Source organism: Siphateles boraxobius, unplaced genomic scaffold (genome assembly GCF_051911475.1).
Source record: "Siphateles boraxobius isolate OS27281-9 unplaced genomic scaffold, OSU_SipBor_1 7, whole genome shotgun sequence".
NCBI classification, from domain to species: Eukaryota; Metazoa; Chordata; class Actinopteri; order Cypriniformes; family Leuciscidae; genus Siphateles; species Siphateles boraxobius.
In genome coordinates, this window is record NW_027509197.1 from 40,352,501 (window position 1) to 40,372,403 (window position 19,903).

Here is a 19,903-nt window from a genome sequence, read left to right on the forward strand (position 1 = left end):
TAAACATTTATCGAAATTAAGTGAGTTTGTGCTTAAAAATCTGCAAATGGGCTCAGAAAAATAATCTTAATGCAAAGGGAAAACATTTTATTTTTATTTTCTGACTCCACTGGCAGAGATTTTTTCTTGTTTTAAGATTAAACTCACTTAATCAAGACACATTTATCATTAAATACGTCTTAATATCTTCATTCATTTTGCTTCTTCTCCAGTAAATGTATCCTGATTTAAGGATCACTGGAAAACAAGAAAGAAAAAGAAAAAACACAGAGGAAGAACATCATTTTTTGCAGTTTATGACAGCATATCAGACTTAATACGCCACTTTCAGAACAAATCAACAACAATCTGACAACAATGATATTCTTAAATCAAGATATAAGTTTACTTTACTATATAAGTTTACTTCTTTACCTCATTACACGCTAAAATTAGCTTTATACTAAGTAATTTGAGTAAATAATTACAAACAAAAGTACCATATATTAGTTGTAATATTATACTAGGTACCAAAGAAGTATGAAATATGTATTTTTTAGTATTTACTGAAAATAAGGCCAATCAATAACCAAGACTGTGCGTTTATAAATAATAAAATGGTCATTCAGTTATAATGTGGACAAATAATTTATTAAAATAAAAGAGATTATACACAAAGGCGGCATAAACATATCTAAACAAAGACTTTTTTATGTGAACAATATTCAGTCTTAACATATTAACTTTATTTCACCACAGTTTCTACTAAAGACAAGCTGCAAATTGCCATTTACATTATTTCCCTCAAACTGTAAAAAAAAAAAAAATATTTGCAAATAAACCAAATGTTTATTGGAGTACGTTTTACAAGAAAAAAACATTTTCAGTTTTTCTACTTCAAAATTTCTCATTTAATTCACTTGCCTTTCCTTTTTAATTGATTGTGACATTTACTGTGAGTGAAAATTGTTTCTACACCAATTTTGTTTTTCAGTGCAGAAGTAGAGCAACAAACTGGCGTAACAATAATGTGCACTGTAGTAATCCCTGATTAAATTTGATCAACATTATCACTGTATTTTCTTGTTAGTGAAGCACCTCAACGTCTCCAAACCTGATAAAAAAGGTTGTTTTACACTGCGAAGTCATGCTACTCTCTCTCCTCATTTTTGGCCAAAATCTGAGGAAACATATCGCATAAAGTCCAGAATGCATTGTGCCAAGCCAAGAAAAACATTTCCAAGATGACACACAATGATAAGAAAATATTTACAATACTGAAAAGCACCAATAAGTTTCATAAGAAAAATAATAATAATGTGTAATTGCACTTAATATTAGCAACATGTCAGTATTAAACTCATGCAAGAGAAGCTGAAGAAAAAAACATCTGGGTAACACTTTATTTCGATAGTCCACTTTAGACATTCTACTAACTATAAGTAACTTTGCAGCTACATGTCAACTAACTGTCATTAGAGTATTAGTAGACTGTCAGATTAATATCTGCTAACTCTTTATGGTGTTGGTCCCCCAACAGACACTATACTGACTGACTATATGTAACTTGGCAACAACAAGTCCACTTATTCTCCTAACCCGAACCCTAACATCTAACCATAACCATAACTCGAATTACAGTTAGTTGACATGTATTTGAGAAGTTACTTATAGTTAGTAGAATGTCTAAAGTGGACTATCGAAATAAAGTGTAACTAACATCTGTATTAAAAAGCTTAAAGGTTTTAAGTTTGAATCAGTTTTAAATACTCAGTTTGAAGGTTTTAAGTCTCTCAGACAAGTAGTTTGTTATTGAGTTTTAAGGGTGTTGCTAGGTTACCGGGGGTGGTTGCTAGGGTGTCGCTATGCAGTAGCTAGGTTACTCAGGTGGTTGCTGAAAAATTATTTTGTTTTTCCTTTGAATTAAATTTATTTTTCTGACCCCACTGGCAGATAATGTTTCTATTTTTAAGCATAAACTTAAACTTTTTAAATTTTATTTTATTTTCAGTCATTTTGCCTCTCCAGTAAATGTACCTTGATTTCAGAATGTTTTGAAATTTGTACTGGAAAAAAAAGACAACAATACTGAGAAAGAAGGTTTTTTTCTTTTTTTGCAGTGTAGTAGTTTAATTTTCTAATAAACGTGACATTGTGCACTTTGAATATTCTGTGACCATTTGCCGTTGTTCCTCTATTGTAAGCGTTTTGGATCAAAGCTTTGCGTCGAAAATACATACATGCAAATGTTAGTTGAGTCCGTAAGACACTGAAGGAGTTTACTGCTTTTGACACACATCCGTACCAACCACAAGTAAATATTATTAGAAAGATTTCTTACTGTTTGAAAGAGAAAATGACTGAATGCTGGTTCGCTACTGCATTTTCCCCACATCAGTAATTTCTGTCACTAATACTTTAAATAAAAGAATCTACTAAATGGAGGACAAATAGTAACTGCATCCTTTAGTCAATGATAGTTTATGCATTAATTAACATCAACTAACAATCTGTAATATACTTGTTAAAGTATTTATTAATCTTTGTTAGCGTTAGTTAATAAAAACAACTGTTCATTGTTAGTTCATGTTATCTCGGATACATTAAATAATGTTAACGAATGCAACGTTTGATTTGAATAATGTACTAGTAAATGTTAAACTAACGCATGCATTAATCTTAATATTAATTCAACATTTACTAATAGATTATTAAATAGATATTATTTAATAGACTGAAGCTAAAATCAATAAACATTAATTTACTAACGTTAACAAAGACTGATAACAAATGTATTTCACCAGGGTTAGTTAATGTTAGTTAATGCATTAAATAGGACTTTATTATAAAGTTATATCTATGTATTTAATCTAAAATGTGTTAAATTGCTCTTATTATCTAGCATGTGTAGAAATTGGTGAAGTTTGCAGAGAATTCAATTTCCGATTGACTGACAGTTCAATTCCCAAGAATATATCCATTAACGTAACCAACTTGCTTGCTTCATGGATTAATATATCACGTTTTCATATTTACAACACGGTCAGTAGAAAGTGTTCAAAACACATATTGTGTTTCCAAAAGATATATATTTTTTGTATAAACAGCACATACTAAGGCAGTTCTTCGGGCATGTCTGTAAAGTTAGTTTGTATCAAAACCATGGATTGTAAAAAAAATATGAACATAGTGTTTGTGACGTCACACGTTGGTTTCTGAAGAGCATTTTTGAAGCCTAAAGTAGGCGGAGCCGGCCGTCGCCATATTGGCAGCGTCACTCACGGATAAACATAATGTGCAGTGAGGCAGATTAGCTGAGGTGACGTGACGCTAACACACAGCAGACAAACGGCTACTCGTGATATCAGCAGCAATCCACCTGTCACTCAAGTGGCCACGCCCTTAATTATGCAGAACTTTAAGGCTTAATATAATTTAAACGGATGAGTTATAAAAAAATTCACCCCCCTCACAGTCGTCATGTCGGGCAAAATTAACTATATAGACCAAAACATTTTTTTTCACCAGGTTGTAAAGACTTTTTTTTCTGCTGTAAAGTTGGGCATTTTAACATTGGGGTCTACGGGATTGGCTCTCTTATGCAGCCGGCCTCTAGTGGCCATTTGATGAACTGCAGTTTAAGTCACTTCCTTGTTGGATTGAAGAGAGAGACTGTCGCTTGATCAAAACACGTAGACGTATGTTGATCGGCTGTCGCTTCCCACCACGTTCTTGGCGGTGCACTTATAGACGCCGTTGTCTTTACCGGAAGGGTTTTGTATGACCAGTGAACCCTGTGGATGGAGATACTTGTTTCCGTAAAGACGCGGCTGGACGCCGACCTTCAGTTGAAGACCGTCAGGCATTTCCCAAACCACCTCGGCTTTCGGTGTGGCGAGAGGCATGCAGTTTAGCTGAACCGCTACACCGGGACGGGCGTAGGTTACCGGTGCGGGTCCTCTGGTTATTCGCGGAGGATACGCGATTACGATCACCGAAACCGACAGACTGGAAGATCCAAATTCATTGATTGTCTGGCAGACGTACATTCCCCTGTCATACACGGATGTCCTTTGTACGGATAAAGTGCCGTTATTCAAAACAGCGTAACGACCTGTGGCCTGTGGCCTTGTTAGGACGACTCCACTCGGTAAAGTCCACGTGAGTTTAGGCGCCGGATAACCGGCGGACATACAGTTAAGCTGCAGATTCTCACCGTTTATGATGCTAACGAGCGAGCTGTATTGGTTTATGATGTCTGGTTTTCTGTCGGACTCTAACGTCACAATCCGCTCGACGTATCCAGCGCTGTTTCGCCCAACGCACCGATATCGGCCAACCTCAGAAACCGACGGCTCTCGAATGACCAGCGTTCCATCAAACCGGTGATTGAAACGGAAAATGCTGGTTCCCTTGAGAAGAGAAGTCCCGTTAGGGAGAATCCATGTGATCTCCGGAGTCGGTTTTCCTTCTATTGAACAGTTTAGACTCAATGGTTTCCCATCGGTAAGCGAGACGGACTCTGTGGGAAGACTTCTCAAACGTGGCTTTTCAACATTCTCGCTCACCTCAAGTTGAACCTGGAGTTTGGTTTCTCCGGCTTCATTGCGTGCGATGCAAAGCAACGTAGAAGAATCGCTTATCCGCGCCGCATGGATTTCCATTGATCCGTTGAGGTGGACCGTGATCCGTGAGCCGTAGTACGGCGCGGGAAGCACGACGTTGTTGGGAAACATCCACATGATCTTTGGAACTGGGTTCCCGTTTGCTTTGCAGTCTAAAAGCACATGCTGATCCTTCAAGACAGTTTTACGGATGATCCCGGGACTCCCGAATCCGTTGATGACCGGCGACGACACAAGGACTTCAACATAAACGACTTTCTTGGCCATTCCCACAACATTCCTGGCTGAGCAAGTATAATTTCCGGTGTGAAACCTTTGGATTTTCTGAATGTGTAAAGTGCCATCGTTGGAGACCTGGTAGTTTTCGGATACTGGCGGTATGACACGTTGATCCGGAGAAGTCCATGTGATTCTGGGAATCGGTTCTCCTTTGGCGCTGCAGTTGAGGACGCCTGTTTCTCCATAGGGAACTTTGATTATGCTGTAAGCATTGTTTCGGATGATCGGAGCATCCGCCAAGACCTTGATATGAACCTTCATTTCATCTTTCCCAATCCGATTCTCGGCATAGCACGTGTAGTCGCCTTCCTCTTTCATTCCCACTTCGTTTAAATACAACGTGCCATTGTTGAACATCACGTATCTCTTGGTGCGGATCGAGTTATCGAGGGACTGTGGGATGCTGTTCACCATGGTACCGTCCGGAAGACTCCACGTGATTTCTGGATTGGGAAAACCTGAAGCGACGCAGTCCACTTTCAGCTCTCCTCCGTACGACACCTTGCGATCGCTCAGGGACTTGTGGTCGATTTTAGCGGCTTTCATCATCACATTGACTTTAAGGAGAACGTAGTCGTCGCCCATTTTGTTTCTGGCCACACAGAGATAGTCGCCCTCATCGTTCTCGGTCACTGACGTGATGCTGAGGGTGCCGTTAGCGAACACTTTCATTCTGCGATCAAAGCTGAAACAAGACATAAAGAGAGAGGTAACATGCTCATACTAGTATGTATTATTTATTTTAAAAGGCTCTTATAATTGGAGGAATCACATTTTCAGAGTTCAATGTACAATCAATAAACATACTTCCCTTCAGTGGAAAAATGTGCATTACTGTCGTGGCAAAAACTTACTAGAGTTATTAAAAATTAGAATAGAACTAAAGATATATAAGATTCTAAAACTATTAGACTAAAACTAAATTTGGATTAAAAATCATTTCAAGGGTAACAGAGTTAAACAAAGTCTCATGACAAATCCAATTTTCCTTGTTTTTTTTGATCCAAGATAAAAACTCAAAACTTAATTCCAGTGAAAAAAAAAGCATGTTTACACATAAACAATGCCTATTTGCATCTCTAAAGTGGCACATATAAAAAATGGCCTATGTTTTAGTAGTGGAATAGTAAATTTTATCCAAACACAATAAAAAAAATTGTTTGGTAGGAACAAAAATGTACACAAGAATCCTAATGAGATGAAGTCTGCATGGTCTCTTAATAAGCCTGAGCAGATCATAGAAATCATTTGTGCCAATGCTTTCAATGATCCACTATCAACCAAATGTTTTTAATTCAAAACTAATGTTTCATTTTTGCCACAGTGAATTTGCTTTGTTGTTTTGATTTCCTTCTGTATCCATTTATATTCTTCTAATTTGCCTGCCCTCTGCAATTAATTACACTTCATGCTGCTTTGTTATTTTGATAATCATTCTCTGTAACCAACAGTGTATATGGAGATAATTAAAGGAATTTCAAAGAGGCCAGAGAAAGTACAAATTCTTATGTTTGGCGTAGTATCTATGGTTAATAGATTTTAATTATTTACAAATACATTTTTATTATGTTTCAAGTTAACTTTTAGAACTTTTAGAATTAATAAACTTTTTGGCTGTTTCATTATTTATGTTATTATGTAACTTTTCCATCATTTAATTTCCATCATTCAGCCTCTTTGCAAAGTCTGCATTAGACTGTTAGATTCACAAGACAATCGGCACTGAAATGTGCAACTTAAACTGTTCAGATTGGACTGAAATGATCATGGATGAGTGCATTAAAGATTTATAAATCCCCTCTTTACATGTGAAATGAGTAACAACAGATTGTTGTGCTCAAAGTGAGGGTTTTATTATATATTTAACTCAACTATCGTTAGATTCTCATCATTCAGCTTCTTTGCATTAGAATTGTGCCACTCAAACGGTTCAGATTAATCCAACACTCAATAGGCATTGCTGACATGTTTGTGTTTCTCATTAAATGACCCCTGCAATTATCCAGAGCACAAATCCCAAATGAAAACATGGTAATATGCAAATTCCTGTACCTGTAATATGCATCAACCAGTTTTTTCGAAGGTGTCCTCCAGATGATCCTAGGATTGGGGCTTCCAGTGGCCGAACAGTCGAGACTCAATCGAGATCCGTATCGGACATCAGTGTTGTGTGCGGAAGCGGACATGATCCTGGCAGAAGTTGAGTTCATCTTCATCTGCAGATTTACAATCCTTTTAACCACGCCCACAGAATTCACAGCAACACATTCATAATTCCCAGAATCCTTCTTCGTAGGATTGCGAATAAACAGCGTTCCGTTGGGGAAAACAAACAAGTTGCTGTTGATGAACTGCGAGGGGCGAAGCTCCGTGCCGGTAACCGTGACCCATCGGATTGCTGGACTTGGCGAGCCTTTAGCGGTGCAGTGAATGAACGCTGATTGGCCGTCAGAAACGGTGTGGTTTTCCCAACGCTGCTCTTGGATTTTGGGAGGTAACGCTGCAATTTGGAGCCTCACGGAAAGCATGTCGGCTCCAGCAGCGTTGCTCGCTATGCATTTGTAGACGCCCTTGTCCAGGTAATTGGTATGCTTGACTTGAAGCGTACCATTGGCGAAGAGCATGATTTTCTGTTCGGTGTAACTAACGCTGCGCACCACCGAGCGGTTTGGAAGCACCCAGCTAATGTTTGGGATTGGGAGACCTTGTGCTTGGCATTCCAAGTGTGCACTGTTTCCTAGGAACACCGTCACATCTTGATGACGTGGAAGGGTCATCTTGGGCCCGTGGGCCGACACCACCAGGGTCACCATCATCTTGTCAATGCCGTGTAGATTGCGAGCGCTGCACAGGTACTGCCCGCGGTCCTGAAGATGAACGTTGTGGATGACAAATGTGCCGTTGGACTGGACTTCAAACCGCTGGATTCTGGTGTTGGTTGACATGACAGCTCCTGTGGAAAATAAAATGTGGGGAAGGGTTAACTAATTTAAATCTGTGAAGTGCTGCTACAAAGATTGAAGACAACAAAAGTGTCAAATTAATAAAAAAATATTTACATATACTATGAATTTACAGGCAGTAAGGTTGCACAAAACAACAATACTTAGTTTATCTAGTCTCTATAACCAAATCTAATTAATATATATATTTAAATTAATAACATATTTTTAAAATGTAATAATATAAATTATATATCTATCTATATATATATATATATATATATATATATATATATATATATATATATATATAATTTATATTATTACATTTTAAAAATGTTATTAATTTAAATATATATATATATTAATTAGATTTATATATTAGATATATAGATATATATTTAGATATATATATTTAGATATATCTATTAATATTATATATGTGTGTATTTATATAATATATACTGTATAATGTTGCACTATATATGTGTGTGTGTATATATATATATATATTTTTATATGTGTGTGTATTTATATAATATATAATGTATAATATAGCATAATATATATATATATATATATATATATATATACACACACACACACACAATGCAATATAATACAGTATATATTATATGAATACACACACACACACAAATATATATATATATGTATGTGTGTGTATATATTTATATACTGTATATGTGTGTGTGTGTGTGTGTGTGTGTGTGTGTGTGTGTGTGTGTGTGTGTAAAAGTATAATTTGTGTTTATATATGCAAGTGTGTGTGTGTGTGTGTGTGTGTGTGTGTGTGTGTGTGTGTGTGTGTGTGTGTGTGTGTGTGTGTGTGTGTGTGTGTGTGTGTTTATATGTGCAAGTGTGTGTGTGTGGGTGTGTGTGTGTAAATGCACATAAAACACAAAAATCCTTTTATTTTCATAATCTCTGCATAGTCTCTAATATATATAAAGAAAGAGAGATTGAAAAAATAAGAAAACAAAAGTGTGGAAACCTATAAGAAAAAAAACATTTAACTTTTGGGAAACTGTTCTAAAACTTTAAACTTAAAGTATCAAGATCACTTTTGGTTTATGCATTAAAATTATACTCTATTTTTCTGAATATGTTGAAACTGTAAGTACTTGTCATGTCATGATGTCAACTGTGAGTTACCTGTGGAGACTTTGGTCCAGGTCAGAAGGGGCTTCGGCTCCCCCACAGAATCACAGGGTAACTGCACATCTGTCCCAGCATTCACAGTGACTGTGTGCAGTTTGGCTGCAGTGATTCTGGGTCTCATTTGCAGGATGGGAAGAGTTTGCGATCCTTGAGATGAAAGAACTGCACCCGACTGTCTGTTCATTGATTGAGGAATCTGATTTTGGTTGTTTGGCTGTGTGGTGCTTGATGTAGTTGTGGGGCTTGAGTCGACTAATCTAGCAGTTGCTGTCAATATTTTAGGGGCTGTAGTTGATTTGATGTTGTTGAGAGAGTTTAAATCCACAGATGAGGGAGTCGTGGACAGTGTTCTGAGAATACTGGGTCTCATATTGACAGATGGGTTTCTATTATGATAGTGTGGGTACCTGTGATTAGTGCTGGGAAATCTTTCCCTGTGTCTGGAATCTATGTAGTTCGTTTCAGGATTTCTTGAGTAAAATGGGATTCTGTTGTCCGGTAAGAGATAACTGGGTGTTAACTTTAGAACAGGTGTAGTAGTAGTAGCAGTAGTAGTAGTAGTAGTAGTAGTAGTAGTAGTAGTAGTAGTAGAAGAATATAATACAGATGTTGTCGACAGTGCAGTAGATGGTGATATTATTCTAATAAATTTGGTTGTAATTGGAATCATGACTGTAGTTGCTGGAAACGTAACTGTGGGCAAAGTATTCAGTGATGTTGTAGGTTCATCGAGTTCATTGACTAACCTTTCCCTTTGGTCTTCATTAGAAATCAAGTTTGGTTGTAAGAAGTTTATCACATTGGTTTTACTGCGAGTAGTATGAGTTGGCATTTGTGAACTTGTAGCTAAAGACTCGATTTGTGTCCCAACAGATTCTGTAGGAGTCTCTACTGTTGAGGAAAAAGATACCTTGTTGTTAACTGATGATTCTTCTTTAAAGTTTGGATTTGGTTGTGAAAGCGAGTAGTCTTGGGGTTGTGGCATGGAGGTGACAATAGATATTTCTATGGAAGTAACATTTTCTTTTGTACTGGTTGCTTCCAGTGTATAGTTTTTTCTTAGACCATCTCTAAATTGTGATTCAGGTAAGTTCAAGACACCCAGCCCGTCTGCATCCAATGTTAAGTTGATCTCTGTTGGATCAATCTCTTTGTTGGCTTTTGGTAACGCTGTTGAAAGCATGCTTGTGAACTCCTGCCGAGCAGTTGTCATTGGGGCAGTTTCAGTGCCATATCGAGATGTTGGAGCTACACTCATGGGAACCATGTACTCATCCATCTCCTCGGCAGATGCAATGCTTTCAACCTCTTCCTCCTCTAAAGAAGTATTGTCTTTATTTTCTAGCCCCGAAACCCCAGACACTGTCGCTGATGTTGAGCTCATGGGGTGAGATGTAGAGCTTGTCATTTCCTGAATTTGGAGGAAATTACTTGCCTCTACTTTGTGGATTTCTGGACCAGTTTTCTCAATTGGGAGGGAGATTGCAATTTCCTCAATGGCATTTGTTAATTCTTTTTTCAATGTAGGATAGAAGTGAGAAGTAGATGGATGGACTGACGTGGCTTCAGATAGAGTTGTGGGGTATATGTGGGTAGTACTCGGATATTCAGACATACTAGCAGTTACTAGGATAGTTGGATGGATTGACGTGCTTTCAGTTGGAGATGTGGAGTAAATGCCAGGAGTCGTTGTAGTAGCTGGATGGATCAATGTGTCTTCAGCTGGTTTTCTGGGATCTGTTTTCAAAGTTACAGTCGGTGCATGAACTCCTGCAGCTGTAGATGTTACCCAAGGTCTTCTTTTAGCAAGGTTTGGCAATGGTCTTCTGAATTTTATTCGTCGTCTGCCGCCAAATCTTCGCCTGGAGCTCCAGTGATCTTTTGTTCTCGATTGTGTTGAACTTGTCGGGGTAATGCTGCCGGTTGATGTGGTAGAAAATGAAGTGCTTTCAAGCTGTCCAGAACCAAACCCCCCAATCCCCCCATTCTTTCCGGAGAAATTAAGTTCATTTTCTGTCTCAGACTTCGGTTTGATGACAGACCCGGAGTATACTTGGTTATTCTCTGCACTTATGGTACTCACATACCCTCCTTCAGCAACATTCACCTCTGTCATAACATAATGAGGTCCAGACGTGGGATTTGAGATGTAAGACACTTTGTCTGAGCTAGTGTGTAATTCTGGAGGTGCCGTTTGGTAGATGTTATAATTTTGTCCCTCAATATGAGGTGTAATTGCATGTGTGTGGTAAACATCCGTTTGGTGTGGAGTGCTGAAATTGTTTGATTCCTCTTGTAGACCGGAGTCACCAGAAGTACTCTCGGTGTTGTCAATTGATCCTGGATGATCTTCATTCCCCATCTGTAGACTTTTCTCAGGAGTACCATGTTGGACAATGTGAATTGATGAGTTTTTTGGAGATGTTTTCTCACGGATTTTGGACAAAAGTGTGGCCCATTCCTGGGGGTCTATTTTGTTCTTACTATTAACAGTTCTTTGATTTGTGACGGCAGTTCTTTTTGGTTCTCTATGCATGCCCTTTCTAAAGGGCCGTCTACGGCGAAAGTTGCCTTGTATTCTTGCATTCGGACCCCTCCTTCGATTAATAAAGATTCTGTTCTGTTCTTTTCTATCTTGAGTTTCAGAACCATCTCCAGAAGCATCTTCCACATCTTCCAAAAAGGCTTTAACCTTAGTGGACACTCCCGCAGCTGACTGAGGTCTAACGGGATACTGTCGCAGTGGCTGAATTACTCTCCGTCTCATGACAGTTAGTTTAGTAGCCAGTACATCCACACCATGCTGGTTCATGGCAACACATTTGTAATATCCATTGTTGTTAAGCTGACTATGAGGAAGGAACAAAGTCCCGTTGAAAAGGACAAAAGCCTTGGATGTATTTGCATTGGCATTCAGTACACTGCCATCTGGAAATATCCAATTCACCACCGCATCTGGTGTTGCCGTAGTAAGACAGGGCAAAGAAGCAGACTCGCCAACAAACTTACTTAAAGCATTTCCAACTTCTTGACCTGGAAGAGGACTTGAAGACTCCATAACTGCTAAGCGGAAAGGCAGAACATCGATATCTCCTGCAATCTCAGCAATGCAGTAATAAACGCCAGAGTCTCTGTGCTCGACGGATTTAACGTGAAGCTTGCCGCTTCTAGAGACCGTCACTCTGTTGTCGGTCGAGCTAAACGCAGCTTTAATCTTCGACCCGTCGGGCATCATCCATTGAACGGCTGCATTTCCAGAGCTTTGCACACGGCAGTCCATTTCAATCATACCGCCGACAACCGAACTGAAGCTCGTCTGGGTTTTATTATCATCTTCAATCATGACCCAAGATCTGACGAGCTCCTTGTCTGTGGTGGTTGTCAAATGAGTATTAAGAATGAGTCTCACACTTTTGGAGGAGGAATAAGGTCTGTTTAACTTGATGTTCATGAAGGACTGCATGAGCCAAGGTGGATGGGTTAAAACATTAGCTCGGACACCAGTGTAAAAGTAGGAGTCCTTTTCTATGTCCTGTCTGTATCTGTAGCTCAGCTCCGGCTCTCTGCTCAGCATGATTTCTCTTCGCAGATGCATGGGAACTTCACTGTAGTAAGCAAGAAGCCTCCAAAAGCTTTCATAGCTGTCTCTGTCCACAGGACACTCCACGTCAAATAATAAAGTCACGTTAGCAGCGATCTGCAGAGATTTAGTGTAATTCCAGCTGATTTTAGTGGCCTCTCTTGGTTCAAGTATTTGGCAGATCAAGTCCACTTTAGTACCATGCTCGTCGGATAAACCAAAGGAGACATTTCCGAAAGGTGGTTTGATCCTGTCGATGGGCAGAAGTTCACTGATGTTGTCCTCATGTGAGATGTTTTTTCCTGGAGAGCTGATCGCTGGTCCAGAGCAGATGAACTCTTTAAGATCCGAGATGTCTTGTCCTTTAAGGTGTTTAGGAAACGAGCACAGTGGACATAGCTGACCGCTGACAAATGTTCTGTCCTTCTTGCATTTCATCACCCCTTGGAAAAGGAAACACATCCAGACTTTAGAAGATGGACTTTGTACTTCACTCAGTATTCCAATAAGTCATAGACCTAAACAGCAGATACATTTTTTATGCTTATAAAGCTGTTTATGTTTTTTTAACTTGCTGCTTTGTAACTATTTAAATTGTAAAAAATGCAATAAAATGTATTCTAACCCTCAGTACTAAACCTCATTTTTTAGTTTAAAATCCTTTGACTTACATTCAGGGCCTAAAATTAACACTCGGTAAGTGCCAAATGCAATAAAAATTGGTGAGTATATGAAACAGTGTCACTCGCCAGTTGGCCGGTAATTCTAACAATGCATGAATGAATACAAATGTGAATGATGCTTGGGATAGTTGATGAGCCAGCGCTGCATCATCACAAAAGTTTAAGCCTTGATCATATAAATATTCAAGTTCAAGAAGACACAAAAGGGAGCTAATTTTGTTACCCGCGCGCTGTGTGGAAAGTTTTATGTGCACAAACATCTGAAGCGCTTGCCCAGAAATCCGCGTCTCAGACTAAACTGAGATGTCTTTCACGTCTTGAACTTGAACGGACATATTCACAGAAAACTATGTAAAAACATTGCGAGTTTCCAAGTAAACATAGTCAGTCACATTTTAAGTGAACGTAAACAGTTGAGAAGTAAACGCATGTGTAACAGTATCAGTGTTTTGGATCGGTGCATTCGCTCTTAAAGTGACAGCAGCCTGATATTCAGTGTTTTTAATGTTAAACAACAAAGGACTATGGACGCTTGTTTCCATCACTAAATAAATAAATAAATAAATAATAATAATTGCGACTTTTTATCTCACAATTCTGACTTTTTTTCTCACAATTGCGAGTTTACATCTCGCAATTCTCACTTTATTTCTCAGAATTGCGAGATATAAAGTCAGAATTGTGAGATATAAAGTCAGAATTGTGTGATATAAAGTCACAATTGCATGTTATAAAGTCAGAATTGCGAGATATAACATCGCAATTGCGTGTTATAAAGTCAGAATTGCGAGATATAAAGTCAGAATTGTGAGATATAAAGTCAGAATTGCGTGATATAAAGTCACAATTGCGTGTTATAAAGTCAGAATTGTGAGATATAAAGTCAGAATTGCGTGATATAAAGTCGCAATTGCGTGTTATACAGTCAGAATTGTGAGATATAAAGTCGCAATTGCGAGTTATATAGTCCAATTCTATGGGGGGAAAAAGACGGAATTTTTTCCTTTCAGAATAATTTATATCTCACAATTCTGACTTTATAACACGCAATTGCGACTTTATATCTCGCAATTCTGACTTTATATCTCACAATTCTGACTTTATATCACAAAATTGCGACTTTATATCTCACAATTCTGACTTTATATCACGCAATTGCGACTTTATATCTCGCAATTCTGACTTTATATCTCATAATTCTGACTTTATAACACGCAATTGCGACTTTATATCTCACAATTCTGACTTTATATCACGCAATTCTGACTTTATATCTCACAATTCTGACTTTATATCACGCAATTGCGACTTTATATCTCGCAATTCTGACTTTATATCTCATAATTCTGACTTTATATCTCACAATTCTGAGAACTTAAGTGAGAATTGCGAGATAGATGTAAACTCGCAATTGTGAGAAAAAAAGTCAGAATTGTGAGATAAAAAGTCGTAATTATTATTATTTATTTATTTAGTGGCGGAAACAAGCTTCAATAAAGGACAAAGAAAAAAAATCACTCACTGCTCTTGTGAGTGATTAGAGTGAATTTGCTTGCTTTATTAAATTCCTGTACCTGAAAACTGCTGTCAAATCTACCTGAAAAAGCTGAAAAGCACTGTTTATTTCATTTGTATCTTTGTTATATTATATTTGTTTTTTTTGCTTGTTATATGATTATTTTTTCTTATTTTATTACTGACTGTTTACTTATATTAGTTAGGCTAGTAGTTTTAGCTGTGGTTTCAAAATTGTGAATGTTCACTGGTATCTAAAATTTTGGTGTCATTACTGCCCTTTTTTTGTGTTTCATGGCTGGTAAAAAAATATTTATGGCTGGTACATTGTTTTATGCTCTACTTACATTCATAGAATGTTCAGCATTTAAAATGCAACATACAGTGATGAGGTCGTTGAAATTTTAAAAATGATCAATTCTGATCATACTGAATTGTAATTGTAAGCATTTTCTTAACACATAAACAAAGACCACAACCTGAACATTATTTTTCTGCTGCTGCACAAACACTGAGATTTTCAGGAAATTCGAATCTAGTTTAAAACGGCTGTATCTGACAATAGTGTTAACATGTGAAGCACAGATGAATTACCTGAATTTCTTGCGCTCCAATCCTGTAACCAGCTCATCCGGCAGTCACAGCTCCATGGGTTTCCACATAAGAAGAGGTTCTCCAGCTGAGGCATGTTCTCCAGCATGTTTCTGGGTAGTGTGTGCAGGAGGTTGTCTGAGAGATACAGATGCTTCAGGCTGGACACGGGGAAGCGCTGTAGCAGTGAGAAGGTGCTGAAAGTAGCATGATGGAGCTTTTGCAGATGGTTGGCCTCTAGATGGAGCAAACGAAGCGACGTCATCCCAATGAACGCATCCGGGTGGATGAACTCTATGCGGTTGTGGTCCAGATGAAGCCTAATAAGGCCCGTCAAACCAGAGAACGTGTGCCCGGTAATGACTCTCAGTTTGTTGTAGCTCATTTTTAAAACCTGCAGGAAATACACATTCACTCTCAGTTATTATGACAAAACAACAAGCCAGTATGTCCTATGAGCAACCGGAGTGCATACTTTTACATTCACCAGTCAAACTAGAGTAAATATACAAGCCAGAACTAATTCATTAGAAGTAAATGAAGTGCTAGCTTTTACCTGCAAGGAAACAAGATCCTGAAAAGCACCATCTGATATTTTCTGCACATTGTTTCCGTGCATCATCAGTAGCTCCAGTTTTCGAAGTCCAGCAAAAGAGACGTCTGTGATGTGATTTATAGCGTTAAACCTGTTAAATAGTAAAAGCATTGTTATCAATCATATTTTCAAAATTAAGTTGTATTTAATCATCAGCATGGAAGCTTGTTTCTGCCACAGACTAAAAGGTAATTGCAACTATTCTTCTCACAATTCTGTCAGAATGTCAAAATTGTGAGTTATAACTTCACCATTACACAACTATGAGAATAAAAACCTTGAAATAACCTTTTATTTAATTCTGTAGCAGAAACAAGCTTCCAAACATGGGTTATTTCTTCACGCTGAAGTTATATTATAACCAAAAAGCTCTATCATTATGCACACATGTATAACATGGATGGCCTGGGCTAGTTGTCACATGGATAAGTTGTTTCATGGTCTATATTTTAGTAATTCAGCAAGGTTTTGACTCAAACGTCACATGATGTAAATGATTGTTGTCTCTCTAGCATTTCTAATCTAGAAATGTTGATTTCAAAATTTGTAATTTTTACAAATATTGTATCATCAAACTTTAGAAGCTTGTTTCTGCCAAGCAGTAAAAACAAAAAAGGTAATTGCAACTTTTTATCTCACAATTCTTTTTTCAAAGAGAGAAAAAAAAATTATTAATTGCGAGTTTATATCTCAGAATTCCGATTGTTTTTCTCAGAATTGTGAGATATAAACTTGCAATTGTGCAATTGCAAATCTTGCAATTGCAATCAGACAATAAAGTCTGAATTGTGAGATTTAAACTATTTTAGCTACATTATAATAAACTATAGTATATAGACTATATTAGGCTGCTTCCATTTTGACAACTTACTCTATATAATAACTTGTGACTTTTTATCTAAAGTCAGAATTGGGAGATATAAACTCACAATTGCAAAAAAATAAACTTGCAATTCTGACTTTATAACGAGCAATTTTGACTTTATAACACACAATTCTGACTTTATAACACGCAATTGCATGTTTATATCAACATTCTGAATTTATTATTCGCAATTGTGACTTTATATCACACAATTCTGGGAAAAAAGAATTGAACATGTAAACTCGCAATTGTGATAAAAAAAAGGCAGAATTGGGAGATATAAACTTGCATTTGCAAGAAATAAACTCGCAATTCTGACTTTATATCTCGCAATTTTGACTTTATAACATGCAATTGCATGTTTATATCACGCAATTCTGATTTTATTACACAATTGCGACTTTATATCACACAATTCTGACTTTATTATTTGTAATTGCGACTTTATATCACACAATTCTGACTTTATTATTTTTAATTGCGACTTTATATCACACAATTCTGACTTTATTATTCGTAATTGCGACTTTATATCACACAATTCTGACTTTATTATTCGTAATTGTGACTTTATATCACGCAATTCTAAGAAAAAAGTCAGAATTACGAGATGTAAACTTGCAATTTTGATAAAAAAGTTAGAATTGTGAAATAAAAAGTCGCAATTACCTTTTATAGTTTTTTTTATCAAAGAGTTATATTAACTGTATAACTTTTCCAGGTCAATAATATTCAGATATATGATCGTAACATAAACATGCCATGCATAAAACTAAAGAACATGATTAGAAGTGACTTACCCGAAATTAATGCGCAGAACTTGTTTAGAGATGCCCGCGGGCACGGTGGCGAGCGCACGAAAGGTGCAGTGAACTTCAGCAGACACCGAACACGCGCACTGACGAGGACACACACCACTGGAGCCCGGAAAACTGACCAGCAACATCAGCATCAGCATCAGCCCGACGCACCGAGAGCACATGATGAACGCCAGATTATGAGCTTCTGAAGCCTTCACGGTCCTCTATCACTGAGACACAGTGGCACATCTTACACACAGCCGACACATGTTAGCAGAAAATAACACACATGATCCTGCTGGATAAACTCAACATCTTAAGCTTATTCTTTCATGTTTGATTCCTCCATGAGATCTGGATTAGTTCCAAATTATAATCAAATTCCTTTTGCTATCCTTAAGGATTTTTCCCAACTCAATTAAAATCAATTTCAAAATCAAGGAAGCATGAAGACAAATAGCAGCCTAACAGTCAATGTTAAATGATGAATGCATGAAGACATTTCACAATACATAAAAAAAAATGATATATTTATATACTCTGAACTTGTTATATATATATATATATATATATATACACACAGGTGAAACTCGAAAAATTAGAATATCATGTAAAACTTCATGTATTTCAGTAATTCAGATTAAAAGGTGAAACTAATATATTTAGTATATATAACTATATACATATGCATGATTATACTTTTCAGAGGGCCGACATTTCTGTATTTAAAATCCTTTTTTTTTTATTGATTTCATGTAACATTCTAATTTTTTGAGATTTTTAATTTGGGGTTTCCATAAGCTGTAAGCCATAATCATCACAATTATAACTTTTGCATGATATTAAAATTTTTTGAGTTTCACCTGTATATACATATATATATATATATATATATATATATATATATATATATATATATATATATATATATATATATATATATATATATATATATCAAAGCAAGAGTAGCATTTTAGTTCTAAATATACATTTTTTCTATATGCAGCACAAGAACAAAACCAAAAGAATAACATTACAAGTTTAAGATATGTATAATGTCATGATGAAGTTTTCAGATTCGTAAATAAAATGAAACTCACCTTAAAGTTCACTTTTCGAGCCTTCATTTCCTTTGATCAGCTTCTCATAAAATGCACCATTATATCACAGCATCGCTTTTTTAAATGGTCACCAGGTTTTCATACTTAAAAAATGATGAACAGCCAATAAAAAAAGAGCAGAATATAAAAGCAGAGAAATATTTGTTTCTTATTCAAAGGCCTCTTTAATAAATAACCTCCATGAGGATCCAGTTAGGTGCTTCACAGTCTGCACAGGAACTGTGAGTAGAGCTGGAAAAAAGAGATTGTGAAACCCAAGCTTGAGTGAGGAGGGGCTAAAAGAGAAAAACCCCTCAGATTATTTGCCCTCCTTTGAAAACGGCCAGTCGCAGCTGCTCAGTTTAATCCACTGGGTCAAAACAACAAAGTACTGCGTTTGCTACACTATAAATAACAATAAGGGTTCTTTATTAGCATTGATTCCATGGAACCACTAAAGGTTCTTTATAGTAGGAAAAAGATTGTTAAAATGTTATTCACACTAACATTACGTCCAAAATCGAATACTTTCCTACTATGTAGTACGCCAAGAACAGAACGGCAACAGAGTAGTGTATTCATAAAGAAGTAGGCAAAATACTACTTCCAGCGAGATTCTGAAGTGCGCATCTGATGGACACTTTACCTTCCCATGAGGCCACAGGAGAGGATTTATGAATGACAGTGAAGCCTTAGATCACATGACAGTGACAACATCACTGATGTAGCATGTCCGAATTTCATTAATACTACACACATTCATATGGACGCTTGTTTCCGCCACAGAATAAATTTTTTTATAAGATAATTGAGACTTTTTATCTCACAATTGTGTGTTATAAAGTCAGAATTGGGAAATATAAACTTGCAATTGCAAAAAAATTAGCTCGCAATTCTGACTTTTTTCTCGCAATTCTGACTTTATAACACGCAATTGCATGTTTATATCACGCAGTTCAGACTTTATAACACAATTGCGACTTTATTTCACACAATTCGGACTTTATTATTCGCAATTGCGACTTTATTATTCGCAATTGTGACTTTGCATCACGCAATTCTGAAAAAAAAGAATTGAAGATGTAAACTCGCAATTGTGATAAAAAAAGTGAGAATTGGGAAATATAAACTCGCAATTGCAAGAAATAAACTCGCAATTCTGACTTTTTA

The 19,903-nt window shown here is 36.9% G+C and overlaps 1 protein-coding gene across 1 annotated transcript; it reads right to left on the reverse strand.

Moving 5' to 3' along the window:
• Positions 1-611: 611 nt before the first annotated feature.
• On the reverse strand, positions 612-18,981 carry mxra5b (matrix-remodelling associated 5b). Its single transcript, XM_077216451.1, has 7 exons — positions 18,734-18,981; positions 17,634-17,863; positions 15,930-16,059; positions 15,377-15,767; positions 8,999-13,027; positions 6,936-7,836; positions 612-5,568 (listed from the first exon to the last, which is right to left on the reverse strand). Exons 2-7 carry the CDS (start codon positions 17,813-17,815, stop codon positions 3,663-3,665), a joined length of 7,539 nt encoding a protein of 2,512 aa, XP_077072566.1. The 5' UTR covers positions 17,816-17,863; positions 18,734-18,981; the 3' UTR covers positions 612-3,662.
• Positions 18,982-19,903: the final 922 nt, after the last annotated feature.